The sequence below is a fragment of the Schistocerca cancellata genome, chromosome 2 (assembly GCF_023864275.1).
Source record: "Schistocerca cancellata isolate TAMUIC-IGC-003103 chromosome 2, iqSchCanc2.1, whole genome shotgun sequence".
NCBI lineage: Eukaryota > Metazoa > Arthropoda > Insecta > Orthoptera > Acrididae > Schistocerca > Schistocerca cancellata.
Window position 1 is genome coordinate 847,698,953 of NC_064627.1, and position 26,242 is coordinate 847,725,194.

The window sequence follows — 26,242 nt, forward strand, 5'->3', positions numbered from 1 at the left end:
AAGACAAGTCCCTACGAGTTCTGATACCGTTTGCAACATCCTGCTTATTTGAGTTAACTTTTGCAGTACTGGAAACCTACAACACGAAATATAGAACGTGAATGAATATGGAGAAAGATGTGGGTCGCAGTTTTCAGTCTTATGTCGAGATTTGAAGAAGTGATGATGAAGAAGCAACAAGCTCATTCTTCCTACTGATTTTGTTGCAAGACTAAGATGTAATATCGTTAAAAGTTGCTTAAAATATGTTGTGTCAAAAATTAATAAAGATAAGTTTCCTTTAATTTACGTCTATGATCACAAACTTTCTGTTAACAGATTACCGGTTTCGGTCTTTAATGAGCATCATCAGATCTGTTTCATAAAAACAAAGTCCTAATGTACTGCAGCCACAGTGGCATCGGCTGCAGTACATTAGGACTTTGTTTTTATGAAACAGATCTGATGATGCTCATTAAAGACCGAAACCGGTAATCCGTTAACAGAAAGTTTGTGACCATAGACGTAAATTAAAGGAAACTTATTACATATGCGGGTCACTGTTTTTTCCGACGATGTCGCAGCTAGTGAAAATAATAAAGAAATCACCACTTATTTTCTTGTTTTCTCTATTTTTAACTTCAGTTTATTTACCCCATTTTTAGAGTCGGATGTCATACGCGAAAGGAGCCGGGATAGTTTATATTCAGGCAAAGGCAGTCGTTGACCTAAGACGTTTGATAACTACTTTTAGGTTAGGTTTAAAATTTTCTTTGTTACCTGTCAGACAATTTAGGTTATTGGCAAAACGATCCAAAAACGTTAATGATACATATTGAACTCCTTTTTGGGCAACTGAGAGCTTTAATAAAGGTCATTAAAGGTCATTTTTTCTTCTAGTATCGCAGGTAGTCGAATTAAATTGGGTGATACTGAGGGAATTAGATTAGGAAATGAGACGCTTAAAGTAGAAAATGAGTTTTGCTATTTACGGAGCAAAATTACTGATGATAGGTCGAAGTAGAGAGCATATAAAATGTCGACTGGCAATGGCAAGGAAAGCGTTACGGAAGAAGAGAAATTTGTTAACATCGAGTATAGATTTAAGTGTCAGGAAGTCGTTTCTGAAAGTATTTGTATGGAGTGTAGTCATGTATGGAAGTGAAACGTGGACGATAAATAGTTTATACAAGAAGAGAATAGAAGCTTTTGAAATGTGGTGCTACAGAAGAATGCTGAAGGTTAGATGGGTAGGTCACATAACTAATGAGGAGGTACTGAATAGAATTGGGGAGAAGAGAAATTTGTGACACAACTTGACTAGAAGAAGGGATTGGTTGGTAGGACATATTCTGAGGCATGAAGGGATCGCCAATTTAGTATTGGAGGGCGGCGTGGAGGTAAAAATTGTAGAGGGAGACCAAGAGATGAATACACTAAGCAGACTAAGAAGGATGTAGGTTGCAGTAGGTTCTGGGAGATGAAGAAGCCTGCACAGGATAGAGTAGCATGGAGAGCTGTATCAAACCAGTCTCTGGACTGAAGACCATAACAACAACAACAACAACAACAACAACAACAACATCGCAGGTATGCACACAACTGTTCTTCTCAAATTCTTGAATATTAGTGTACTCTTTCCTCCCGAATTCAGTGTTTAATAATCTTATCCCTGTTCATCGGAAAAAGTTAAACGTGCTAAATATTTCAATTAATTACTCAAATCTGGGCTCCTCCCATTGTTATCACTGTGGTAACGCTTTCCTTTCTTGTTGACTTGTATCCCCAAGATAAGCTATGATAAACCGATGTTCAAATTGACTGTATGAGTGACAGCCATAAGCAGGATCGACTCACGTGCTTCCGAAGCCTCACGGTAAGGCGTCACCTCCTTTGGTTTCCACTTGTTAGAGGAAGTGGTGAAGAGGCGAGATGTATCACCACAAGCGCTACCATAAATACCGTCCACCATGTACCGTAAGGTAACTTGCAGGGTATGGACGAACAAAAACAGTGCAAAAATAAAAGTCACCAAGCGGAGTTGGAGACCGGGGGTTTCTAAAGAAATCCATTGGAAGATGAAGTGACAAATGATGGCAGCGCTCGATTAAACCACCTAGAGCCGGCCGAAGTGGCCGTGCGGTTCTAGGCGCTGCAGTCTGGAACCGCGAGACCGCTACGGTCGCAGGTTCGAATCCTGCCTTGGGCATGGATGTTTGTGATGTCCTTAGCCTAGTTAGGTTTACCTAGTTCTAAGTTCTAGGGAACTAATGACCTCAGAAGTTGAGTCCCATAGTGCTCAGAGCCATTTGAACCATTTAAACCACCTAGACGCCACCTATGTAGTACTACCTGAGAGGAAGAGTTGGGTAGCACAGATCCCATTGGCCGCGCGCGGCTGGCATCTTAATGCCGTGGCCCCCGAGGTAATCCAGCAGACACAAGCCAGCAGGCTACGTACCATGTACTGGGCCAGGGCTCGCGTGGAATGTGACGCAGCGCGGTGTGAGGCGAGGAGGGCTATCAGCGGCCCGGCAGGGCACAGCAGGACAGATAAGGGCGGGAGACCCTTTGAGCCCGTCCTGTAATCCTCTGCCGTCTCTCAGAGGATTAGCGCGCGGCGACTTACCTGTGAACAAAAAGAGACACGGGAAATCACTCACTGCAAGTGGGGCCGGAGGTGGCGCAGCTGCGCCCAACTACCGATAACTATCGCGTTACGGTAAGTGCTACTTGCCCGTAATGCCACTTGGGAACAGGAATAAGAACTGTGCTTACAACCTATGTAATTTTTTAAATCAGTGGTCCAGACATAGTACTGCGCTCTTGAGATAATTCACTTCCAGGACAGTCCATAGGAGTACTGCCTGTTCTCACAAGGGAAACTCCCCATCACAACCCCCCCCCCCCCCCCCTCAGATTTAGTGGTGAAATGGCCCAGCGGATAGCCCGTCAAAACCTGAACACAGATCAAGCATGAAAACAGGACGAAGGTGCACTGAAGTGTGTAAGAAGCAGCAAAGTAGAAGCAGTGAATGCTCCAAGCTCAAGATGTTTAACGTCGAGTGCATTGCGAGAACCATAGCGTAGTGGTTGTGTGGTCACGGTGTTAGACTGCAAAGCGGGAGATCCGTATTCAAATGTGTGGTGTCACCGCCAGACACCACACTTGCTGAGTGGTAGCCTTTAAATCGGCCGCGGTCCTTTAGTATACGTCGGACCCGCGTGTCGCCACTATCAGTGATTGCAGACCGAGCGCCGCCACACGGCAGGTCTAGTCTAGAGACACTCCCTAGCACTCGCCCAGTTGTACAGCCGACTTTGCTAGCGATGGTTCACTGCCTACATACGCTCTCATTTGCAGAGACGACAGTTTAGCATAGCCTTCAGCTACGTCATTTACTACGACCTATCAAGGCGCCATATTCAGTTACTATTCTGAACAGATAATATTGTGAATCATGTACCGTCAAGAGCGACGTTCATCATTAATGGATTGAAGTTAAGTATCAAAGTAATTACGTCCGCTTCCTGAATTCTAATTCCTTGTCATGTTCCAGACCTCACGTCAGTATAGTCCTTCCCTTCTCACGCCAGCCTGCGTGCGCTAAAACGCGTGCATTTCGGCCTCCTCTAGTAACAAGGTGTTGACTCTTCAGCCAACACAACAAAATCTCCCTCACGCGTCTCTCTTCTCCCCCTCCCCCCCCCCCTCCCAGAATTACTAACTTTCCGTCCCGTCTCTGAAGTCTCTCTTCTCCTTCTGTAATCTTGGCAGTTGTCATACTATACATTGGTTACAGATCGTGAGTCATGTTGGAAGAATATATTACCGTTACAAGTAAATGTGATGAATAGTGAGAGCAAGCGGCATGCCCGGCTGTGAACGATGTTTCAATAAAGGAAGTCAAGAGTGAAAACTTCCAATATGGAACGCAAGAGTTATAACATCAGGTACTTGCGTAGAACAAATAGAACGTACGTATGTTTGGATGGCCCCTCCTCCCACCTCGCTGTTGGTAACGGACGTTACACAACGACACATAAACAATTTTGCGAAGAAAAAATGTGGGGCACGAGGGAGATTCGATCACGGATCTCTCCATTCGTAATCCAACATGTTAACACATAACCACGAAACCATGGCTGTCCACATTCGCTCCATGTTGCACGTCTTGAGCTTGGACAGTTCACTGTTTCTACTTTCCTTCTTTTTTCACAGTTCAGTATACGTTCTTCCTGTGTTCAAGCTTTGTCTGTGTTCAGTTTTTGACAGGATATCCATTGGGTCATCTTACCACTAAATCTGTGGAGGGTGAGATGGCGAGTTTCCCAATCAGTGTCCACCGGGCACAACATTTCGGTGAGAAAACGTGTTCCCTTCATCAGGTTTGTTCACCATATATTCACCTGATTGCCCTGCTAAATATTGTGTTGACACAGAGAATAACCGGTACTGCCTTAGACTAACAAATACGCCGGGAGAAGGTGAATAATCATAAGTCACTTCATACTCTCTCTTTCGGGCCAGAAAGATGATGGACTATTCGACTCGTCGCGTAAACTATGGGAAATACACTTCCACTTTTTTTTTTTTTTTTTTTTTAATACAGGGGTAAAACCTTCAACAGCCAAGATCGCTTATTATAATTTTACTTATGATGACCGGTTCCGGTAAATCTAAGTTGACATCATCAGATCTGTAAAGCACGTAGATCGAAAAATTACAACAATTAGTTCTGGGAACCGGGGTGATGCAAAACTTTTTTTGATATGGGTAGCTGAAATTGGGCACAGCTACTAAACTGTACTGACATCAAATAATACTAACTCTGTTTACTGAAACTGGTCATCGTAAATATAGGTTTTACAAATGCGATCCTGGCTTCGAAGTTCTCTTTCTTCAAGTTGAATAGTTAATGAATTTCTATACTTCTGGAGCAGAAAAACTCACTCTCACAGAAGTAAAGAGGATATAATCTGGGAGCTTCAAATGACGAGAAATGCGTTTATTCATAAGAGAAATATGTTAAGATCTAGGAAGTACTAAGTGTTGTGTATAGTGTAGCCTTGTACGGATGTGAAACGTGGACTACAAAAAAATACATTTATAAACAGATGCTTTCGAAATTTGGTGTGAAGGAGGAATGCTGACTTACAGATAGCTAGGTCGAGAGGCACTGAATACAATCCGGATCTGAGGCGCTACATTCTTAAAAGAAAGTATTAGCTTAATAGGACACACTCCGAGACATTGACGATTCTTCGATTTGGTTATGGAGGGAACTATGATGGTTGAAAGTGTTAGAGCGGGACCAAAGCTCAACCACAATAAGCAGGTTAAATGTGGGCTGCAGTTGTTGAACGGAGCAGAAGAGTCTTGCAGCATCAAACCAGTCTTCGTATTGAAGGCCGTAACAACAGAAACAGAAGGAAGGAAAGAAAGGAAGCTGGAATGTTAGTGTTTTAATACCCCGTCGAAGAAGAAGTCTTTGGAGGACTAGCTCGGGGTAGGTATACGAGGTAATCGGTCGTGTCGTTTTCACAGGAATCATCCCTATATTTGCCTTGAACGGCTTACAGAAACAAAGGGAAATCTGAGCTGGATGCGCATAGGAAGATCTGGACCTCGTGTTTGAAGTGTGCAAGTTCAGGACTCTCACTTCTGCACCACTCGTTTGGTTTTACGCGCCTAACTCGGTGCTGGAAATGTTATTACAATTCAGTCTCACTGTATTCTAAAGGAATTCCGGTCTTCGACCTGTCAACCCAACTACGGCTTTTCCGCGGTTTCCCTAAATAGCTTGTCGATTGCTGGACTGATTGCTTTTAGAAAATCACTGATTTATCGATCTGCTTCTGAGCTTCTCTAATGACATTCACCTCAACGACTCGTCCTTCATATTTGTATCAAATAACTCGGCACGTGGTCTATTTTCATGCTTGAACAGAAAATGTCAGCCATCCTTTGCACTAAATACTCATGGGTTTTTCGAAACACATTACAAATGGATATTGTTTGCCATTGCTCGCAGTTACGTCAGACACGCCAGATATTTCATCAGCCACTCAGTTAACGACAGCGAAAGGGACGTGAAAAATTCCCTAGTTTAGAGGAATGAAACTCGTAAAACTGAACGCCACGTCGAACGAAATCAAGGATATTGACTGAGCTATAGCGAAAATATGAGATGCACTGTGATTTGCTACGGGGAAGTCTGGCCCACATATTGTGGAAACAGGTGATAGTTGTAACACTCTTCCAGTTATGCTTTGTCAACGAAACATTTCGAACTCGTTTAAATCGCATCAGCCTTATCGCCTCACTAAAATAGGAGTATCGTTCCACGAAACGCCAGAGAGACTTAAATACAAAATAAAGATATGCAACATTCCAACACAGTTATGTAAGAATGTGTGTCGTTTCGTGCAATGAATCGTATTGTCCAATTGCATACATAAAAGCTATGTCAGAGAAGTTTGTTAAATGTGTACACGCACGCACGCACGCACGCACACGGAAAGCAATCTCACAGTCGATTGATACGAGACTGCTAATAATGTGTAAAAATTTACGTTAGAGAGATTGAACTGCTGAAGCAATTATATATAAACATTGTTTATCACTATATTCCGAAAGACACTGCACAGTTGGTGACGCACAATACGTTATTTGCATGAAAAACAGACGAGCGATGTAATCTCGCATTTATTACGCTTACGCGTATTATACGAAAGAGGTAACAGACTAGAATATTTGTGTATGTGGCATTCTGGTTTTCTACTTTTAATTACTAGATTTTCTGGGGTAGAGACTCGTTTTTCTCCTAACGAATCTATTTTAATGTCTGATCTGAGTACGCCGCCAAGTTTTTGCGTAGCATCCAGAGTTAGAGAGATGGAGAGGAGGGGGGAGAGAGGGAGAGAGAGGGGAGAGAGGGGGAAAGAGAGGGGAGAGGGGAGAGAGAGAGAGAGAGAGAGAGAGAGAGAGAGAGAGAGAGAGAGAGAGAGAGAGAGAGGGGGGGGGAGTTTTGACGCATTCGACATTCTTTTCTGTTGTGCGCTGTGAGAAATACCACAATTACAAATAGACTGCGCATACCGCAGGTGTGTGTGTGTGTGTGTGTGTGTGTGTGTGTGTGTGTTTTGGGATGCGGTGGTTACACCGATGAGGTAATTGTAGAAAATTTTAGTATTTGAAACAGGTATTTAGTATTTCGTATGTGAACATTTTCGACTTTCCTTGGTTCTGGATAATATTACATAAGTAGTTATCACACCAAACACAGAAGGTCTATGAAATTAGATTACTGAAAACTAAAATATGTGTTTTCCACGAGATCGGTATTTTGCTTGAAAATGACTACAGAGCCGAAGCGCCATTGTAGGCAAAATAAAAATAAAATTGATATAAACAACAGTCAGCGTAGGAAACTAACGTCTTTCAGGAAGTTTGATATTGGTTTAGGCGCTGCTGCTATTAAAAAATGTGTATTGTAAGGTAAACTCAGTCGCTGACAAGGTTTTCAGTTATTATTTTGTAAGTCAGAAAGAAACGCCCAACTTACTACACAACCTTTCCTAGCGTTCATACCGTCGTAGTGTCCGCTGATACCGTGACTTGGAAGTTTAACTTCCTGGCTGCAAAGCCTTCAAGTCGCCACTTAATATATGGGGTGTCTTGTGCGCCCTCTGTTTGAGAGTCGTGTAAAATTTGTTCTGTGCATTATTGTATTCGTGTATCGTAATTTCTGAGGCGGATACTGGGGACCACCTCAGCATTCGGGTAAATGAACATGGAAAGCCGCCTAAGAACAAGTACTGTCATGCTGGCTGGTGTACCAGACTAACGGCAGCTAATCCGCTACGTGGATTTTATCCGGAGATGGCTCACCTTCCTGTCTCGCAAGTCAGGGATTGTGGTTATCGCTGAAACTACCACTTTTCGGTTACACGGTTCTTTTCGTCTCCAACTTAACCCGTGTGTTAAAACAGCTCGAAATAACTATTTCACTTTCAGTGAAGGAGCAGATCATGATCATGGTTGAGGATGCGGCAGAATTCAGTCTCGCTGCCTCAACCAAAGTATACGGAATTGAAAGTGCTGGGCGTGGCGACAGGGGAAAGGGGGGGGGGGGGGAGGGGGGAGGATGTGAAAGGTCACAAGTTGATGACTTCGCTGCATTGCCACTTTTTCGCGATGAGGCAACCACAAAATTAAGGGGTCAGTTAGTAGCCCAAGTTTATAGCACTTCAATAAAATTAATCAAATTTACCTTCTCCTCCAAGGAACATTGTAGATGTTTTGTCCTGATATGACGTCGCTATTTTATTGTACCTTGTTTAGTTTTTATTCTTTTAAAGAAACTGGTGCATTTACTTCACTGCTACCCCATTTCGTAAAATAACCAAACTAGAGATGGCGCCATTCTGCTATCTAAGAGGACGACAGCCAGAAACTACTTTGCAAACCAGATGGAGGTAAGTTTTACACATTGCATGTGCAGACGTACCGTTTAATAGACCACCCTAACGGCAGCAGATTATTGTCTCTACAATACTGTACCGATTCTTGTCACGTGTTTGATGCTAGCTTATCTGCAGAGATAATTATTAAAACAGTGCACATCATTTTACCCAGTTTCTATAATATCCGAATCCTGTAACGCAATGGAAATTTTACGAATAAACATGATTGGTTTTTTTGCACTGCAGCTATGGACAATTGATATGCCTTTTTTATCCTGGTTATTAATAAAAATTGAACCTCCTGTATTGTATCCTGTCGCTCTAGTGGAACCAAACGATTACGTATGTGTAATGTCAGGAATAGCGCGGTATGACCTGAAAGTTTATTACAAGCAGAACTGTCCATGACAGATATTTTTCTTCTGTATTCCAGAATGTACACTGCAGTCGTACAAAATGGTTCAACTGGCCATAATCATTATGGGACTTAACATCTGAGGTCATCAGAACTTAGAACTACTTAAACCTAACTAACGTAAGGACAGCACACACATCCATGAAAGAAGCAGGATTCGAACCTGCGACCGTAGGAGCAGCAGCGCGGTTCCGGACTGAAGCGTCTAGAACCGCTCGGCCACAGCGGCCGGCTACTGCAGTCGTAAATATCTCGTAAGTAGCTGCGTCTCTCGCAGAAATTCATAGGTTACAAGCAGTACCAGGCCGTTAAATGGAATATTTTTAATACTAGTGGCTGTTTCGTTGCTCGTCGATATTTCTCGGTCCCGTGATGGATAGCCGCGGCTGGAGAAGGGGCTTACAAGGCCTGCTCCCGTGTACGTATTAATAGCGGGCTATCTGTTACAGGCAGGTGGTCCTACCTGTGATACGCGGCCGAGACCTTGAACAATTGCTGGCGTATGCGTGCTGCGTGCCGGAATTAATGGCGGCCTACGCGAGCCTTCAGTCTCCGTCAGCAGCGGCGATTACTCTGTGTGCGCCTGGCTGTGTTATCGGCGTGGTGGCCGCAGAGCGGCTACATCACAGGCGCGGCTTCCGGACTTATCGGCCACGCCCCGCTAGCCACCGTCACATGCGCACACGCCGGCCGGCCACAGATAACTGTCCAGGGTGCCGTGGCCTTTCATTTGCCCGCCTTGCGGCTCCTGCTGGCTTCTGAAGGCCCACATACTGACCAAGGCTCTTATTTGCGGGGTGTGGATGTCTCTTTGCGGGCCACCGCCTGTAGCATGGGCTTGTAGCAAGTAAGGAACAGGGAAAGATCGGTACCGTTAGTGGAGACTGGATGTAGCCCTGATATACTGTGCTACCCAGCCACGAATACGTGGAGGCAAAAGTAGCAGCTAGTCCAGCCCACTGGCAAAGGGAGAGTGTTGGAATAAAATTTGAAATGTTCATGTTGTTGTTGTTGTTGTGGTCTTCAGTCCTGAGACTGGTTTGATGCAGCTATCCATGCTACTCTATCCTGTGCAAGCTTCTTTATTTCCCAGTACCTACTGCAACCTACATCCTTCTGAATCTGCTTAGTGTATTCATCTCTTGGTCTCCCCCTACGATTTTTACCCTCCACGCTGCCCTCCAATACTAAATTGGTGATCCCTTGATGCCTCAGAACATGTCCTACCAACCGATCCCTTCTTCTGGTCAAGTTGTGCCACAAACTTCTCTTCTCCCCAATCCTATTCAATACTTCCTCATTAGTTACGTGATCTACCCATCTAATCTTCAGCATTCTTCTGTAGCACCACATTTTGAAAGCTTCTATTCTATTCTTGTCCAAATTATTTACCGTCCATGTTTCGCTTCCATACATGGCTACACTCCATACAAATACTTTCAGAAATGACTTCCTAACACTTAAATCTATACTCGATGTTAACAAATTTCTCTTCTTCAGAAACGCTTTCCTTGCCATTCCCAGTCTACATTTTATATCCTCTCTACTTCGACCATCAACAGTTATTTTGCTCCCCAAATAGCAAAACTCCTTTACTACTTTAAGTGTCTCATTTCCTAATCTAATACCCTCAACATCACCCAACTTAATTCGACTACATTCCATTATCCTCGTTTTGCTTTTGTTGATGTTCATCTTATATCCTCCCTTCAAGACACCATCCATTCCGTTCAACTGCTCTTCCAAGTCCTTTGCTGTCTCTGACAGAATTACAATGTCATCGGCGAACCTCAAAGTTTTTATTTCTTCTCCATGGATTTTAATACCTACTCCGAATTTTTCTTTTGTTTCCTTTACTGCTTGCTCAATATACAGATTGAATAACATCGGGGACAGGCTACACCCCTGTCTTACTCCCTTCCCAACCACTGCTTCCCTTTCATGCCCCTCGATTCTTATAATTGCCATCTGGTTTCTGTACAAATTGTAAATAGCCTTTCGCGCCCTGTATTTTTCCTCTGCCACCTTTAGAATTTGAAAGAGAGTATTCCAGCCAACATTGTCAAAAGCTTTCTCTAAGTCTACAAATGCTAGAAACGTAGGTTTGCCTTTCCTTAATCTTTCTTCTAAGATAAGTCGTAAGGTCAGTATTGCCTCACGTGTTCCAGTATTTCTACGGAATTCAAACTGATCTTCCCCGAGGTCGGCTTCTACTAGTTTTTCCATTCGTCTGTAAAGAATTCGTGTTAGTATTTTGCAGCTGTGGCTTATTAAACTGATTGTTCGGTAATTTTCACATCTGTCAACGCCTGCTTTCTTTGGGATTGGAATTATTATATTCTTCTTGAAGTCTGAGGGTATTCGCCTGTTTCATACATCTTGCTCACCAGATGGTAGAGTTTTGTCAGGACTGGCTCTCCCAAGGCCGTCAGTAGTTCCAATGGAAGAAATGTTCATATGTGTGTGAAATCTTATGGGACTTAACTGCTAAGGTCATCAGTCCCTAAGCTTACACACTACTTAACCTAAATTATCCTATGAACAAAAACTCACACCCATGCCCGAGGGAGGTCTCGAACCTCCGCCGGGACGAGCCGCACAGACCTCAATAAAATTTAATTAATACCTTTTATAGCAGATTTAGCTTCGTCTTTAGATTACGAGTCTACTTGTATAAACTGAAGCGCCAAAGAAACTGGTATAGGCATGTAATTCAAATACAGAGACACGTAAACAGGCAGAATACGGCGCTGCGGTCGGCAACGCCTATCTAGGACAACAAATGTCTGGAGCATCTGTTAGATCGATTACTGCTGCTACGAGGGAAAGTTATCAAGATTTAAGTGAGTTTGAACGTCGCGTTATAATTGGTGCACGAGCGATGGGACACAGCATCTCCGAGGTAGCGATGAAGTGGGGATTTTCCCGTAAGACCATTTCATGAGTTTACCGTGAATATCAGGAATCCGGTAAAACATCAAATCTCCCACATCCGTGCGGCCGGAAAAAGAACTTGCAAGAACGGGACCAGCGACGACTGAAGAGAATCGTTCAATGCGACGGAAGTGTAACCCTTCCTCAAATTGCTGCAGATTTCAATGCTGGGCAGTCAATAAGTGTCAGCGTGTAAGTAATTCAACGGAACATCAACAGTATGGGCTTTCGGAGCCGAAGGCCCACTCGTCTACCCTTGCTCAACACAAAACTTTACGTCTCGCCTGGGCTCATTAACGCCGACATTGGACTGTTGATGACTGGTAACATGTTGCCTGTTCGGACGAGTCCCGTTTCAAATTGTATGGAGCGGATGGGCGTGTACGGGTATGGAGACAACTTCATGACTCCATGGACCCCGCATGTCTGCAGGGGACTGTTCAAACTGGTGGAGGCTCTGCAAAAGTGTGGGCCGTGTGCAGTTGGAATTATATGGGACCCCTGATACGTCTAGATACGACTCTTAACAGGTGACGCGTACGTAAGCATCCTGTCTGATCACCTGCCTCCATCCATGCCCATTGTGCATTTCGACTGACTTGGCCAATTCTAGCATGACAGTGGACACCACACACGTCCAGAACTGATATAGAGTGGCTCCGGAAACATTATTCTGAGTTTAAACATTTCAGCTGGCCATAAAATTCCCCAGACATGAGCAGTATTGAGGATATCTGGGATGCTTTGCAACTAGCTGCTCAGAAGAGATCTCAATCTCCCACCCCCTCGTACTGTTACGGATTTATGGAGAGCCCTACAGGATTCATGGTATCAGTTCCCTCCAGCACAACTTTAGAGACTAGTCAAGTCCATGCCACATCCATTTGTGGCACTTCTACGTGCTCGTGGGGGCCCTACATATATTAGTCAGGTGTACCAGTTTCTCTGGCTCTTTAGTGTAAGTCAAGGGCTGGTCTGCCCAGTAGTTCTCACGTCGAGCTCATTAACTGCCGATAAACCATATCAAATTAATTTTCCCTGGGAATTAGGAATCCCCGTAGGCTTCCCTAACAACATGTCTACCGGTTCGTGAAGAGGCTATTTTTCTGTCGCCTGATGTAGTTAATATACACTCCTGGAAATGGAAAAAAGAACACATTGACACCGGTGTGTCAGACCCACCATACTTGCTCCGGACACTGCGAGAGGGCTGTACAAGCAATGATCACACGCACGGCACAGCGGACACACCAGGAACCGCGGTGCTGGCCGTCGAATGGCGCTAGCTGCGCAGCATTTGTGCGCCGCCGCCGTCAGTGTCAGCCAGTTTTCCGTGGCATACGGAGCTCCATCGCAGTCTTTAACACTGGTAGCATGCCGCGACAGCGTGGACGTGAACCGTATGTCCAGTTGACGGACTTTGAGCGAGGGCGTATAGTGGGCATGCGGGAGGCCGGGTGGACGTACCGCCGAATTGCTCAACACGTGGGGCGTGAGGTCTCCACAGTACATCGATGTTGTCGCCAGTGGTCGGCGGAAGGTGCACGTGCCCGTCGACCTGGGACTGGACCGCAGCGACGCACGGATGCACGCCAAGACCGTAGGATCCTACGCAGTGCCGTAGGGGACCGCACCGCCACTTCCCAGCAAATTAGGGACACTGTTGCTTCTGGGGTATCGGCGAGGACCATTCGCAACCGTCTCCATGAAGCTGGGCTACGGTCCCGCACACCGTTAGGCCGTCTTCCGCTCACGCCCCAACATCGTGCAGCCCGCCTCCAGTGGTGTCGCGACAGGCGTGAATGGAGGGACGAATGGAGACGTGACGTCTTCAGCGATGAGAGTCGCTTCTGCCTTGGTGCCAATGATGGTCGTATGCGTGTTTGGCGCCGTGCAGGTGAGCGCCACAATCAGGACTGCATACGACCGAGGCACACAGGGCCAACACCCGGCATCATGGTGTGGGGAGCGATCTCCTACACTGGCCGTACACCACTGGTGATCGTCGAGGGGACACTGAATAGTGCACGGTACATCCAAATCGTCATCGAACCCATCGTTCTACCATTCCTAGACCGGCAAGGGAACTTGCTGTTCCAACAGGACAATGCACGTCCGCATGTATCCCGTGCCACCCAACGTGCTCTAGAAGGTGTATGTCAACTACCCTGGCCAGCAAGATCTCCGGATCTGTCCCCCATTGAGCATGTTTGGGACTGGATGAAGCGTCGTCTCACGCGGTCTGCACGTCCAGCACGAACGCTGGTCCAACTGAGGCGCCAGGTGGAAATGGCATGGCAAGCCGTTCCACAGGACTACATCCAGCATCTCTACGATCGTCTCCATGGGAGAATAGCAGCCTGCATTGCTACGAAAGGTGGATATACACTGTACTAGTGCCGACATTGTGCATGCTCTGTTGCCTGAGTCTATGTGCCTGTGGTTCTGTCAGTGTGATCATGTGATGTATCTGACCCCAGGAATGTGTCAATAAAGTTTCCCCTTCCTGGGACAATGAATTCACGGTGTTCTTATTTCAATTTCCAGGAGTGTAGAATTGGTGCAATGTGGCGTATTGCTAGAAGGCCAAAGTAGCCTTTAGTTTAAATTTCAGTTCTTCTTTGTCGGCGGCGGAGAAGGGACACACGCCCCACCCACCGTTTTCGAGGAAGACCCGCTTTTCCAGGCGTCCCACCTGCGATGCTGCTATCTCTGCCGTCAAGGGCCGGAGCGGACGTGCGAGAGGCGCACCTACTAGGCTGATCACACACCTCTTTCTCCTGTCGGCGATGGTAGACAGTGTCTTAGAACTGGCGGCGCCCTCGACACCCCATTAGAAGCCACTGCTTTGTAGGTGGAGGTTCGTGAGCACGTCCGCGAGTGACTCGCCACCATTATGCACATATGTGCATGCCGCTTACAGCGATAGCAGCCTTTGATGAGCGACGCAACACAGTGTGGTCAGTAATCAGTTTAGGTGCGCTAATCGGTAGTAATTCCGATGCGACGCGATAATGTGTACGCTTACCGAAATCGATAGTGTGAGGACAAACAATTGTGTGATCGTAGTCTGAAATAAAAGAAACGTATTCTATACATCCTGGCTCACAGTTTTCATTCGCGACTATGCTGCAGTTTGTATTTCGTCTGTCTCGATACAGCTGTTTACCCTGTGAGCTATCAGACGCTAGGCGGATGGTCTCGGATGTTGGACGTGCCGGTGGCAGTGTGCTAGACGAGACACGGCGGCCTCGCCGGCACGTGGGGCTGTCTCTACTGCTACTGCTACCTGCTGCCACGGCGCTCAGCTATGCTACTGCGCAGCAGCCAGAGCTCGTCCTTGCCTGGGCGCCGGGCTGGAACGTCGCCTGCCGCGCCGCACCCCGCGTTACGCAATGCGTAACCTGCCGGCGCATCCTGCGGTCACGCACGGGATGATGTCCGCAGTGCGTGAGAGCGATCTGCTGCAGCTGCTGTAAGGGCGTGCGATAGTCGTTTCTATTCCTCGAGATACTAGCGTACCACTCTGTTTACACATCTACATCGATACTATGCAAATCACATTTAAGTGCCTGGCAGAGGTATCATTGAACCACCTTCACAATTCTCTATTATTCCAATCCCGTATAGCGCGCGGAAAGAATGAACACCTATATCTTTCCGTACGAGCTCTGATTTCCCTTATTTCCCTTATTTTATCAGTCCTATCCGGTAAGGATCCCACACCGCGCAGCAGCATTCTAAAAAAGGACAGACAAGCGTAGTGTAGGCAGTCTCCTTAATAGGTCTGCTACATTTTCTAAGTGCCCTGGCAATAAAACGCAGTCTTTGGTTAGCCTTCCCCACAACATTTTCTGTGTGAACCTTCCAATTGAAGTTGTTCGTAATTGTAATACCTAGTTATTTAGGTGAATTCACAGCTTTTAAGTTAGACTGATTTGTCGTGTAACCGAAGTTTTAAGAGTTCCTTTTAGAACTCATGTCGATGACCTCACACTTTCCGTTATTTAGAGTCAACTGCCACTTTACGCACCATTCAGATATTTTTTCTAACTCGTTTTGCAGTTCGTTTTGATCTTCTGATGACTTTATTAGTCGATAAACGACAGCGCCATCTGCAAACATCCGGAGACGGCTGCTCAGATTGTCTTCCAAATCGTTTACAGAGATAAGGAACAGCAAAGTGCCTATAACACTACCTTGGCGAACGCCAGAAATAGCTTCCGTTTTACTCGATGACTTTCCGTCAATTACTACCAACTGTGACCCCTCTGACAGGAAATCACAAATCGAGTCACATAACTGAGACGATATTCCATAAGCACGCAATTTCACTACGAGCCGCTTGTGTGGTACAGTGTCAAAAGCCTTCTGGAAATCCATAAATACGGAATCGATCTGAAATCCCTTGTCAATAGCACTCAACACTTCATGTGAATAAAGAGCTAGTTGTGTTTCACAGGAACGATGTTTCCTAAAAGCGTGTTGACTCTGTGTCAATAGGCCGTTTTCTTCGAGGTAATTCATAATGTTAGAACACAACATGTGTTCCAAAATCCTGCTGGATATCGACGTTAACGATATTGGAGCTGATGCATCAGCATACTCCAAAAAGAATGTGCCATCTCAGAAACTTCAGTACTGACCAGAACAACAGACTACGATGACGTCCACTGATGTTTCTCTACACCCCAACTATCCTGCACGAGGAACTGTTCGCCTCGAATTGCACATTTTACTTTCTGATTACCTCTTTAAAAGTATTTTTATTTAAAAATCAAATTATGAAGACACGCAGGCATTCTTGACAACAGCCTCCAACATCTCGATCATTGTATAATGACCGGATATTTTTGACTTACAGTAAGGTACTGTTTTGTATCTACTCACATGTTGGTTCAAAACGCTTAACAATTGTGTTTATGCTGCAGAAACATTTGAAAATGCCTAAAAAAAACAGCTGTGTTCCATTAGGTTCAGATACGACGCAAGTGATGGCAAAGATATTAACCTGAGTTGACTAACATGTTCCGCTAAAGACTCCATTATGCTTCTGGCCTTGTGACAGAGACAGTTATCCGCCTGGAAGATGCCATCACCGCCGGCCAGTGTGGCCGTTCGGTTCTAGGCGCTTCAGTCCGGAACCGAGCGACGGCTACGGTCGCAGCTTCGAATCCTGCCTCGGGCATGGATGTGTGTGATGTCCTCAGGTTAGTTAGGTTTAAGTAGTTCTAAGTTCTAGGGGACTGATGACCTCAGATGTTAAGTCCCATTGCGCTTAGAGTCATTTGAACCATTTTTTTGATGCCATCACGGTCGAGGTAGACGGAATGAATGCAACTGGTCCGCAATATTGTCCGCTTAGTGCACAACTGTAATGGTGCCTTCGATTACTACAACAGGTCCCATGGAAGCCCAGCTATTGTTTCCCGTAACGTAATAATTCGTACTACTCCCACCAGACTGCTTGCGTCGCAGGTGTATATATCAAGCGATCCTTCGCCTGAATGACAGCGTATACGGACAAGATCATCGACCTGGTGTTACAAGAAACGTAATTCATCTGGCCACCCAACACGTTTCCGTCAGTACCTGGTCCAATTTCAATCATTACGTGAACACTGTAATAGTAATTTACAATGTCATTGGTTCAGCTTGGAAATACGATGCAGTCACCTGCTGAAGGTCCCTATCTTGACCAAAGTGTGCTAAACGGTGTTGTCCGTAACACTTGCGCCTGCATCAGCACTGAATTTTGACGTTATATGTGGCAAACATCCTCGCCTATACCGCTTTACAGGGCTGAACATCCAACACCTTGTCGCCAGCTCGTGATTTCACCATCCTCCAAACTGTTTCCGTAGTTGGTCATGACAGTAGCACGCGAACAGGTCACTTGCTTCGCCGGTTCCAAATACTCCTTCGCAGTCTCTGGAACGTAACAGTCTGCCATGTTGCTCATGTAGTACTGTTAATGGGCAAGGCGTGGTACATTGCCACGTTATGTTGTGGCCGAGTGAGAAGGTTCTTCTTGCCGCCTCTTTACTTCTGGTGCGTGTCTTGCAGTCCCGTCCTGGCTGTTATCTTGATGAGGCGCCTTGAGAAGAGAGTTAATCTGAGTGGATTAACTTTGGCACACGACGTAGAAGGCTGTGAATACATTAATGTTAAATTTGTTGCTATCATCGCTTCGGATGTCACCCAAAATTAACACTGAACATTTTACTTTCCTGTTTGCAATGTTTAATATTTTACTGATGTGTTTATCAATATCATTTCATAGTATGAGCTAGGGCAGTTACCGATGTTTGCAGTTTACGCCTTATTTTCCTCTGGGTCGGTTGATATCTACGGTGTCCCGTATTTAATACGAGGGTGAGTCAAATGAAAACCTTAAATAATTTTTTCAATATTATTTATTGTGCAGAAGTGGTACGAAGCTGTATCACTTTTCAACATAATCTCCTCCACGCTCAATGCAAGTCCTCCAGTGCTTACAAAGTATATAAATTCCTTTAGAAAAAAATTCTTTTAGTAGTCCGCGCATCCAATCATGCACCGCGTGGCGTATCTCTTCATCAGAACGGAACTTCTTTCCTCTCATTGCGTCTTTGATTGGTCCAAACATATGGAAATCACTTGGTTATGAGGAATGGCGCCATTCCTTGCTCGCTCTCTTCGTTTCCGGCTGGTGGAAGTGAACCCAGGTTTCGTTCCCAGTAACGATTCTTGCAAGGAAGTCATCCATCACCTTCTCGTTCAAAGCACCGAAGAAATTCTTCACAAGCATCAACACGTCGTTCTCTCATTTCAGGAGTCAGCTGCCGTGGCACCCATCTTGCAGACACTTTGTGGAACTGGAGCACATCATGCACAATGTGGTGTGCTGACCCATGACTAATCTGTAAATTGGCTGCAGTGTCATTCAGTGTCACTCGGCGGTTTTCCTTCACTATGGCTTCGACTGCTGCAATGTTCTGTGGAGTCACAACTCGTTGTGCCTGACCTGGACGAGGAACATCTTCCACAGAAGTCACACCATTTGCGAACTTCCTACTCCATTCGTAGACTTCCTTCTGTGACAAACATACATCAACGTACTGAACCTTCATTCGTTGATGAATTTCAATAGGTTTCACACCTTCACTACGCAAAAACCGAATAACAGAACGCTGTTCTTCCCTGGTGCAAGTCGCAAGTGGGGCGGCCATCTTTATACTGATACTGCGACGGTATGTGTGCATCTGCTCTATGCTGCCACCTACAGACCATTCTGCACGCTGTTTGTAGCACGCTTACCAACTTACAGGATAACGGCGCGAAATTTCGATTTGTTATTACAAATTTAAGGTTATCATTTGACTCACCCTCGTATATTACTTCAGCGGGGGGCCTTTAATGGCTACTGTAATAATTAACAGAGTGACAAAGCAGAACATAGTTTTAGCAGCACCTAATTACAACTACCTTTTATTTATGTTTGCTGTAACGTTTTAAATGTTTTCAGTGCATATCTGCTTTCTGTTATTTAATAAAGCAAATTGGCACCTCACGTTTTTTATAGCCAAACCTTACTAGTTGTTTGTGCAAATTGTGCTTATTCATTATCTTGAACCTTACCACTTAGACCCACCAGCCTGCTACCTGTCAGTTTCCTCATTTCCGCTCAATATAGTCGCTAGAATGATTCCCCATTCTTCGCTGCATCGTTTACATAATTTCCTTGCCGCGTCACGTGACTGTAGCGGGCCCAAGTGACAAGTTCAAATGCGAGTGAAATCTTATGGGACTGCTGAGGTTATCAGTCCCTAAGCTTACACACTACTTAACCTGGACAAACACACACACCCCTGCCCGAGGGAGGACTCGAACCTCCGTCGGGACCAGCCGCACAGTCCATGACTGCAGCGCCTTAGACCGCTCGGACAATCAAGTTCACGGTGGACAATGGACATCTTGGCTCATCAGCCTAATATCGAGTTCTGGTAGTGGGCGAGTATCATAGCGATCGTACTCCGGTGTACTGTATAGGGCGTTACACAATGTGACGGAAGGACTGGACCGTACGAAGCGACAGAAACCACTCCAGACTGACTGCGGGCAGACAGTATACAGACCACGTGCAGGTCACGCTCGTGGCAGACACGACGTCATCAATACTGACCGACGCATGCCTATCCTGGGAGGTTGTTGACCGCGATATCTGCGGTACGCATCTGCGTGACGAATGGAAATCCCGCCCTCGCTATTAATAAGGCAGCGCGACAGCAGATGTGCCAGATTACAATTACGCCGACATTTGCATCGCCGTTTGGCGGCTGCGCGCTATTGTCCTCGGTAGGCGCGCGCCATTTTTCTCGTCGCGGTCTGCGATAGGCGATTGTTCTCGCAGCCGACGAGGTGTCTGGAGTAATGTCACACTCGGCGCGTAGCCATCAACTCGACACGCCGGCGTCTGCACGCGCCGCTGCCCGGAATAGCAACGCGGAGACAGCACGCCGACTTGGCGGATAATAAACAGGAAGCGAAGACGAGAGCTCGACGTGTATTCATCTGTCCGTAACCGGTCTAAAGCTTACGGCCATCTTCAGACGACAATGGAAGATGGAAGGAATATTAGGGTTTAAAGTCACGTCATCAGAGGCTAAGTACAAGCTTGGAAAGTTCTTATAAGGAGCAGTGCCCTTTCCAAAAGAAACATCCTGGCGTTGGCCTGGAGCGATTTACGGAAATCACGGATTTGAAACGGCGTTCCCCCTAATGCGAGCCCAGATGTAGCGTAACCAAATATGCAGACCCTGTCTCCTACCGTTCACTTTGCAGGTAATCATACGTTCATATGTTATATGTACTGTATGAGCACAACGTTAGATATTGAGTAAAATTATTGTCAGTGTTATTTGTAAACCTGGAATTGATTATTTAAATGGTGTCTTTGTATCCGTTTCATGTTGTGCGCAGTAACACGACAGTGGCATAATCTTCGGCGCAGCCGTCAAGCGTTTTCCACTGGCAGAACGCCATCGCGCTGTAGAAGATCCTGTCGGCGTGTGTTGTCGCTTAAACAAAAAAATGGAAGAGCAATGTTGTAAAGAAAATTTTATGGTAGGTAGTTCAGTTCTTATCTTGACTGCTTATGAGTCGTTCAAATAAACACATCGTTGAAAGTGGGGATGTGACTTATTTGTCAGTCTAGAAATCTGAAACGAATATTTGTCTGGAAGAAATCTGAGTTTCTTATAAGAAGACAGACTTTCCTTCCTGACTGAGTATTGCTAAAATGAATGCAATTATTGAATTCCGAAGCGAATCAGAAATCGATATTTAAAGGCAACAGCAAAGATAATATTCCTGTTGTCAACTTTTGAGAAGGCACAGAACTTTTATGAAACTAAAGTTACGCAAATGATCGAATTTTTGTCTCTCTCTACTTCCGAGCTTGAAGAAAGTTAACTAATTCAACGAAGCAATTCAAATTCGTTGTCGTTCCTAATATCCTATTCTTCAGTTGACCTTCAGAGCTGAACTCAAGTACGGGATACAAATTTTTTTATGTCGGTCTTTTGGCCTTCGATTGTACTAATATCAACTAAAAATATCGTTGTAGTACTAGTGTTAGTGGAAGTGAAACAAAACGACAACAGTAAAATTTGTATTCCGTACTGCAGTTGACGAACACTGCTTCGGTCTTCCAAATTCATACGGAACAGATAGTGCCATACCTATAAACGAAAATTAAAAAGTAAAAATTGTGCACAACGACAAAGAATTCTTCCAAAATATCTCAAACTTTCTAAGCATAAAAATAAGTACCGTATGAATTGGAACGAACAAATGATTTAAATTAATATAAGCGACAAAAATCGTACATGATGTCTAGACCTGTCTTTTAAAAACACATCCATTTATTTCAGTTTACAATTACGACGCTTCGCCACAGGAGATAACCGATTTATTATCTATGGCTCGAAAATAAAAATATTAATACTTATGAGCAAACTATGACGTCATTGGTCAAATCCGACGGGTTGTATAAACGTCGAAGTGCAGAAACTTACATAAAGGATCAACGCTTTGACGACATAACCGACAGTCAAGCTAATGTGATGAGCCAGTTGAAAACATCCCAAAGAAGTACTTGTCTGACAGATTCACCTGGTTGTATGAACGTTCTGTGCGTTGTCCTCAAGTGAGGGGAAGACTAGGTAGCACACTTGAAGCCCTGAAAGCACCGTCTTAACTGTAGTCTATTTTTTATTAAGCAGTCTCGAAACTTTTTGTAGTGGCGTAGTGTGTCGAAGGTTAGATCCCGCATGAACTTACGGCAACGAATTGTTGATCGTACCGGTTCAACGCAACAGAACACCCTAGAATAAATTAAGAGATGGACCAACAACGAGCAGGTGAAGTTTCTGCGACAAGTCTACGTGGGTTCCTCGTCGTCCAGGAACTGCTGCTGACCCAGTGTTAGCTGCGACGTAACTTACCAGGCACTCCGCGGCGATCGCAGAGCGCCTGACGAGAGAAGACAGTTTTCTGCAGCCCTGGCGTAAGCCGCCGGGTTCCGACACCGACGTAAACTGTACGGAAAGCCAGAGTCCGGGAGCGAACGCTAAAGTAGCCACTTTATTCGGCGGAGACCTGCTGTTCCCTTGCAACCCCACTGCGGCGCTATTTTTGGCCGAGTGGGGAACACGGCTTCTGTCAGCGCTCACGCCCGAAGACTGCGCTTTCGGCGGAAACAAATATACGGAAGGCGGCCCACAAAGCCCCAAAGTTGTTTGCTCCTGTCACCCTTACGACAGAAATATTAAATTATTTGCGCACCACTGCCCTCTGATTATTAACTCGCGGCCGAAAGTAGATATCTTTGATCCTCAGCCGATTGTATTCGGCGTGTCTTCCATTTCATTCATTTCCTTAGTAAATCAACTGCACAGTTGCAACGAGGAATTGTCTTGTACTCTCCGTCCTCCGAGGCGCGTGTTGGTGGCAGTAGAATCGTCCTGCAGTCTCTAGCAAATGTCAGTTCTCTAAACTTTCTGAATATGCTTCGCCAAAAGAACGGTATCTTACCTCCTGGGATTCCCATTTGAGTTGACGGAGCATTTCCCTAATTAAAATTGATCGAACCTACCGGAAATAAATGCAGAAGAACGGCCGGCCGCTGTGGCCGGGCGGTTCTAGGCGCTTCAGTCAGGAACTGCGCTGCTGCTACGGTCGCAGGGTCGAATCCTGCCTCGGGCATGGATGTGTGTGATGTCCCTAGGTTATTTAGGTTTAAGCAGATCTAAGTTCTAGGGGACTGATGACCTCAGATGTTAAGTCCCACAGTGCTTAGAGCCATTTGAACCAGAAGAACGTCTTTGAATTGCTTCCACGTCTTACTTTAATCTGCCGTAATGTGGGGTTCCAAATACTGCAACAGTGCTGAAGAATGAGTCGCAAGAGTGTTCTGTATGCACTCTCCTTTACATAGGGCGGGGCAAATAAAAGTGGCCCAAAGAACAGAGTTCCAGGTTGCAAAGACACACAGCAGAGGAAAGGAAATAAAGTACTAATCTGCCAATAACAGATGATGAAAGTGGCCATCATTCATCTTTTGGCACTTTTGGGCCCTGATCAGCAAGTTGCTGAAGGCGAATCGAAGCTGGACTGCTGGAATTGCTACTATATCATCCACTCATTTGCCCTTACCCTGTAGATGGGCTACACTGTACTAGATTTCTTCCAATAAATCGAAGGCGACCATCCGTCATCCCTACTACAAACCTTAAGTGCTCATTCCATGCCGATTTGCGACGTTACGCCTAGAAAATTAATCGATATGACTACATCAAGCAGCACACCACTATTACTGCAGCCCAACATCATAGGATAGTTATTCCTACTCATCACTGTTAACTTATATTTTTCCACTTTCAGAACAAACTTCCATTCAACATATCAAATAGAAACCCTGTCCAGGTCCTACACTCACGCAACGATGGAACTTTCCAGTGCACTATAGCTTCATCAACAAGCAATCGCAGATTGCTGCTCACCCTATTCGAGACGTAATGCATACAGAGAACAAAAGCGGGGCCGACCAGAGTGGCCGAGTGGTTCTAGGCGCTACAGTCTGGAACCGCGCGACTGCTACGGTCGCAGGTTCGAATCCTGCCTCGGGCATGGATGTGTGTGATGTCCTTAGGTTAGTTAGGTTTAAGTAGTTCTAAGTTCTAGGGGACTGATGACCTCAGATGTTAAGTCCCATAGTGCTCAGAGCCATTTGAACCATTTTTGAACAAAAGCGGACCCATCATAGTTTCCTGGGGCACTCCGACATTTCGATGGCTTGTATTGGAGAAGCATAAAGCAGAAAATCATTGGAAGCCTTTTCAAAAGCAACATTTCGGCATTCTCCTTCGATAGTTTAAGCAAGCCACTACGAGCTAAAGCTGGATGGCGAAAAAGAGAGATGAAATTTATTGTTCTTGGATGCCAGACTTGTGACTAAATCATAGCGCTACCTCGTTCGATGAAGAGTTTCGCTTTCTTGCTAGGACTGTTTGAGCAATGTTTCATCTGCAGAGTCTGTGTATGAAGTATAAGGGAATATTAACAAGTATCGACTGCTACCTCAGGCTCGACTGACAGGGAATATCCAATACATTCAAAAGGTCGCTTACGGTTCGTCAAGGGTTTGTTCATCTCAGGGAAGTAAGGTAAAGAATTAGTAGAAGCTTGGGGAGGAAGTACAAAATACTTGGAAGATCCAGTTACCAGTAAAAAAAAATCCAACGTAACAGTAAGGATCCCTTCTCTCATGACATATTCCCTTACTGTGATGTATCTGAAGATCAATTTCACTTGCCCGCATGAAACTTAACGCGTACTTTTCCCACTGTTCGACCCATGAACGAAATGAAGGCAACATCTGTAATTTCAGGGTTTTATTTTGTCGTAAATATACTGTGTTGGTACTCTATCTTAATATCGCCTAAATCGCACTTTTAACTTATGTAATTGCCTTTATTTGCTCGGTATACACTTATCAGGTACGAAGAAGATAATGTTCAGTACGTAGTCTAAAAAAAAAATAAATAAATAAATAAATAAATAAAAATAAAATTAAGAAAAAAAAGAAAGAGTTCAAATGTGTGTGAAATCTTACGGGACTTAACTGCTAAGGTCATCAGTCCCTAAGCTTACACACTACTTAACCTAAATTATGCTAAGGACAAACACACACACCAATGCCCGAGGGAGGATTAGAACCTCCGCCGGGACACAGTCTCAAGTCAAGACAGCACTATCTGTGACGTAAAAGAGCGTTTTCACATGAGACTACATATTGAACATTTCCATTGATTTGTGTCAAATGAGTGCTGTGTAACTGCAATTAAATAAGTTAAAGGTGCGGTGTATAAGGAAACTGAGAAATAGTTTAACATGTTTTAAGATGCATATGCGGGAGTTATTTCATTTGTTAACACTATACAGGTGGTGCTTAGAAGTTGCACGATTGTTCTCTCGATTGAGGCATCTACTGCATACTGTCATGGCACCCTTTATGTACGAGCGAGCCGGCCAGTGTGGCCACGCGGTTAAAGGCGCTTCAGTCTGGAACCGCGCGACCGCTACGGTCGCAGGTTCGAATCCTGCCTCGGGCATGGATGTGTGTGATGTCCTTAGGTTAGTTAGGTTTAAGTAGTTCTAAGTTATAGGGGACTGATGACCTCAGATGTTAAGTCCCATAGTGCTCAGAGTCATTCGAACCATTGTACGAGCGAGTGCACCTTACTGCTGGTCGTTTATTCGCTGTGGAGACACAATATATGCTAAGAGAACTTATTTCGTTGAAACGACAGTTTCCTCGTATTGGTTATTGACACACATACGCACCGGTAACGCACTGCCGCAACGGTGACGCAATATACAAACTATCACTTACAGCAGTATGTAAACAAAATTCGCTTTTCTGTATTCTCTTATCTTCTACTTCATCTTCCCCGTCAGTAATGGTCACGGCTGTTTCTCTAGCGCTACACACTAGAATCAATGAATTCTTCCTAAACCAATAATAAGTGCGCGCGTACACACACATACACACACACACACACACAGAATCACTTATCATTGGCCTATTTACTTCAGTTACGTCGTCACATTCTCACAAACGCAGCTGTTGACGGAAAGTGCGCGACACCGTACCAAGTTCAAAGGAAACTAACTGGCACGGTTCGAAGAAATGGGACCCTAGTAATCAGTTAGCGTCATAGGGAAACCACGGAAGCACGGTTGCTTCAGGAGAACTGCGCATAATAGGGATTTGAAGCTTCGTGCAAAGGCGTACCCAGCACAGTTTTATGCCCGCATCTCGGTAGCGTTCTCGCTTCCCACGCCCGGGTTCCCGGGTTCGATTCCCGGCGGGGTCAGGGATTTTCTCTGCCTCGTGATGGC

The 26,242-nt window shown here is 45.2% G+C and overlaps 1 protein-coding gene across 1 annotated transcript in view; it reads right to left on the reverse strand.

Annotated features, from left to right (window-relative positions):
• Nucleotides 1-2,443: 2,443 nt before the first annotated feature.
• The window catches only part of LOC126162769 (uncharacterized), a 493,174-nt gene continuing 469,375 nt past the window's right edge, over nt 2,444-26,242 (reverse strand). The window contains exon 2 of the mRNA XM_049919464.1: nt 2,444-2,608. Within this exon, the coding sequence (XP_049775421.1) occupies nt 2,582-2,608 (27 nt within the window). The 3' untranslated portion in view covers nt 2,444-2,581. The remainder of the gene's footprint in view (nt 2,609-26,242) is intronic.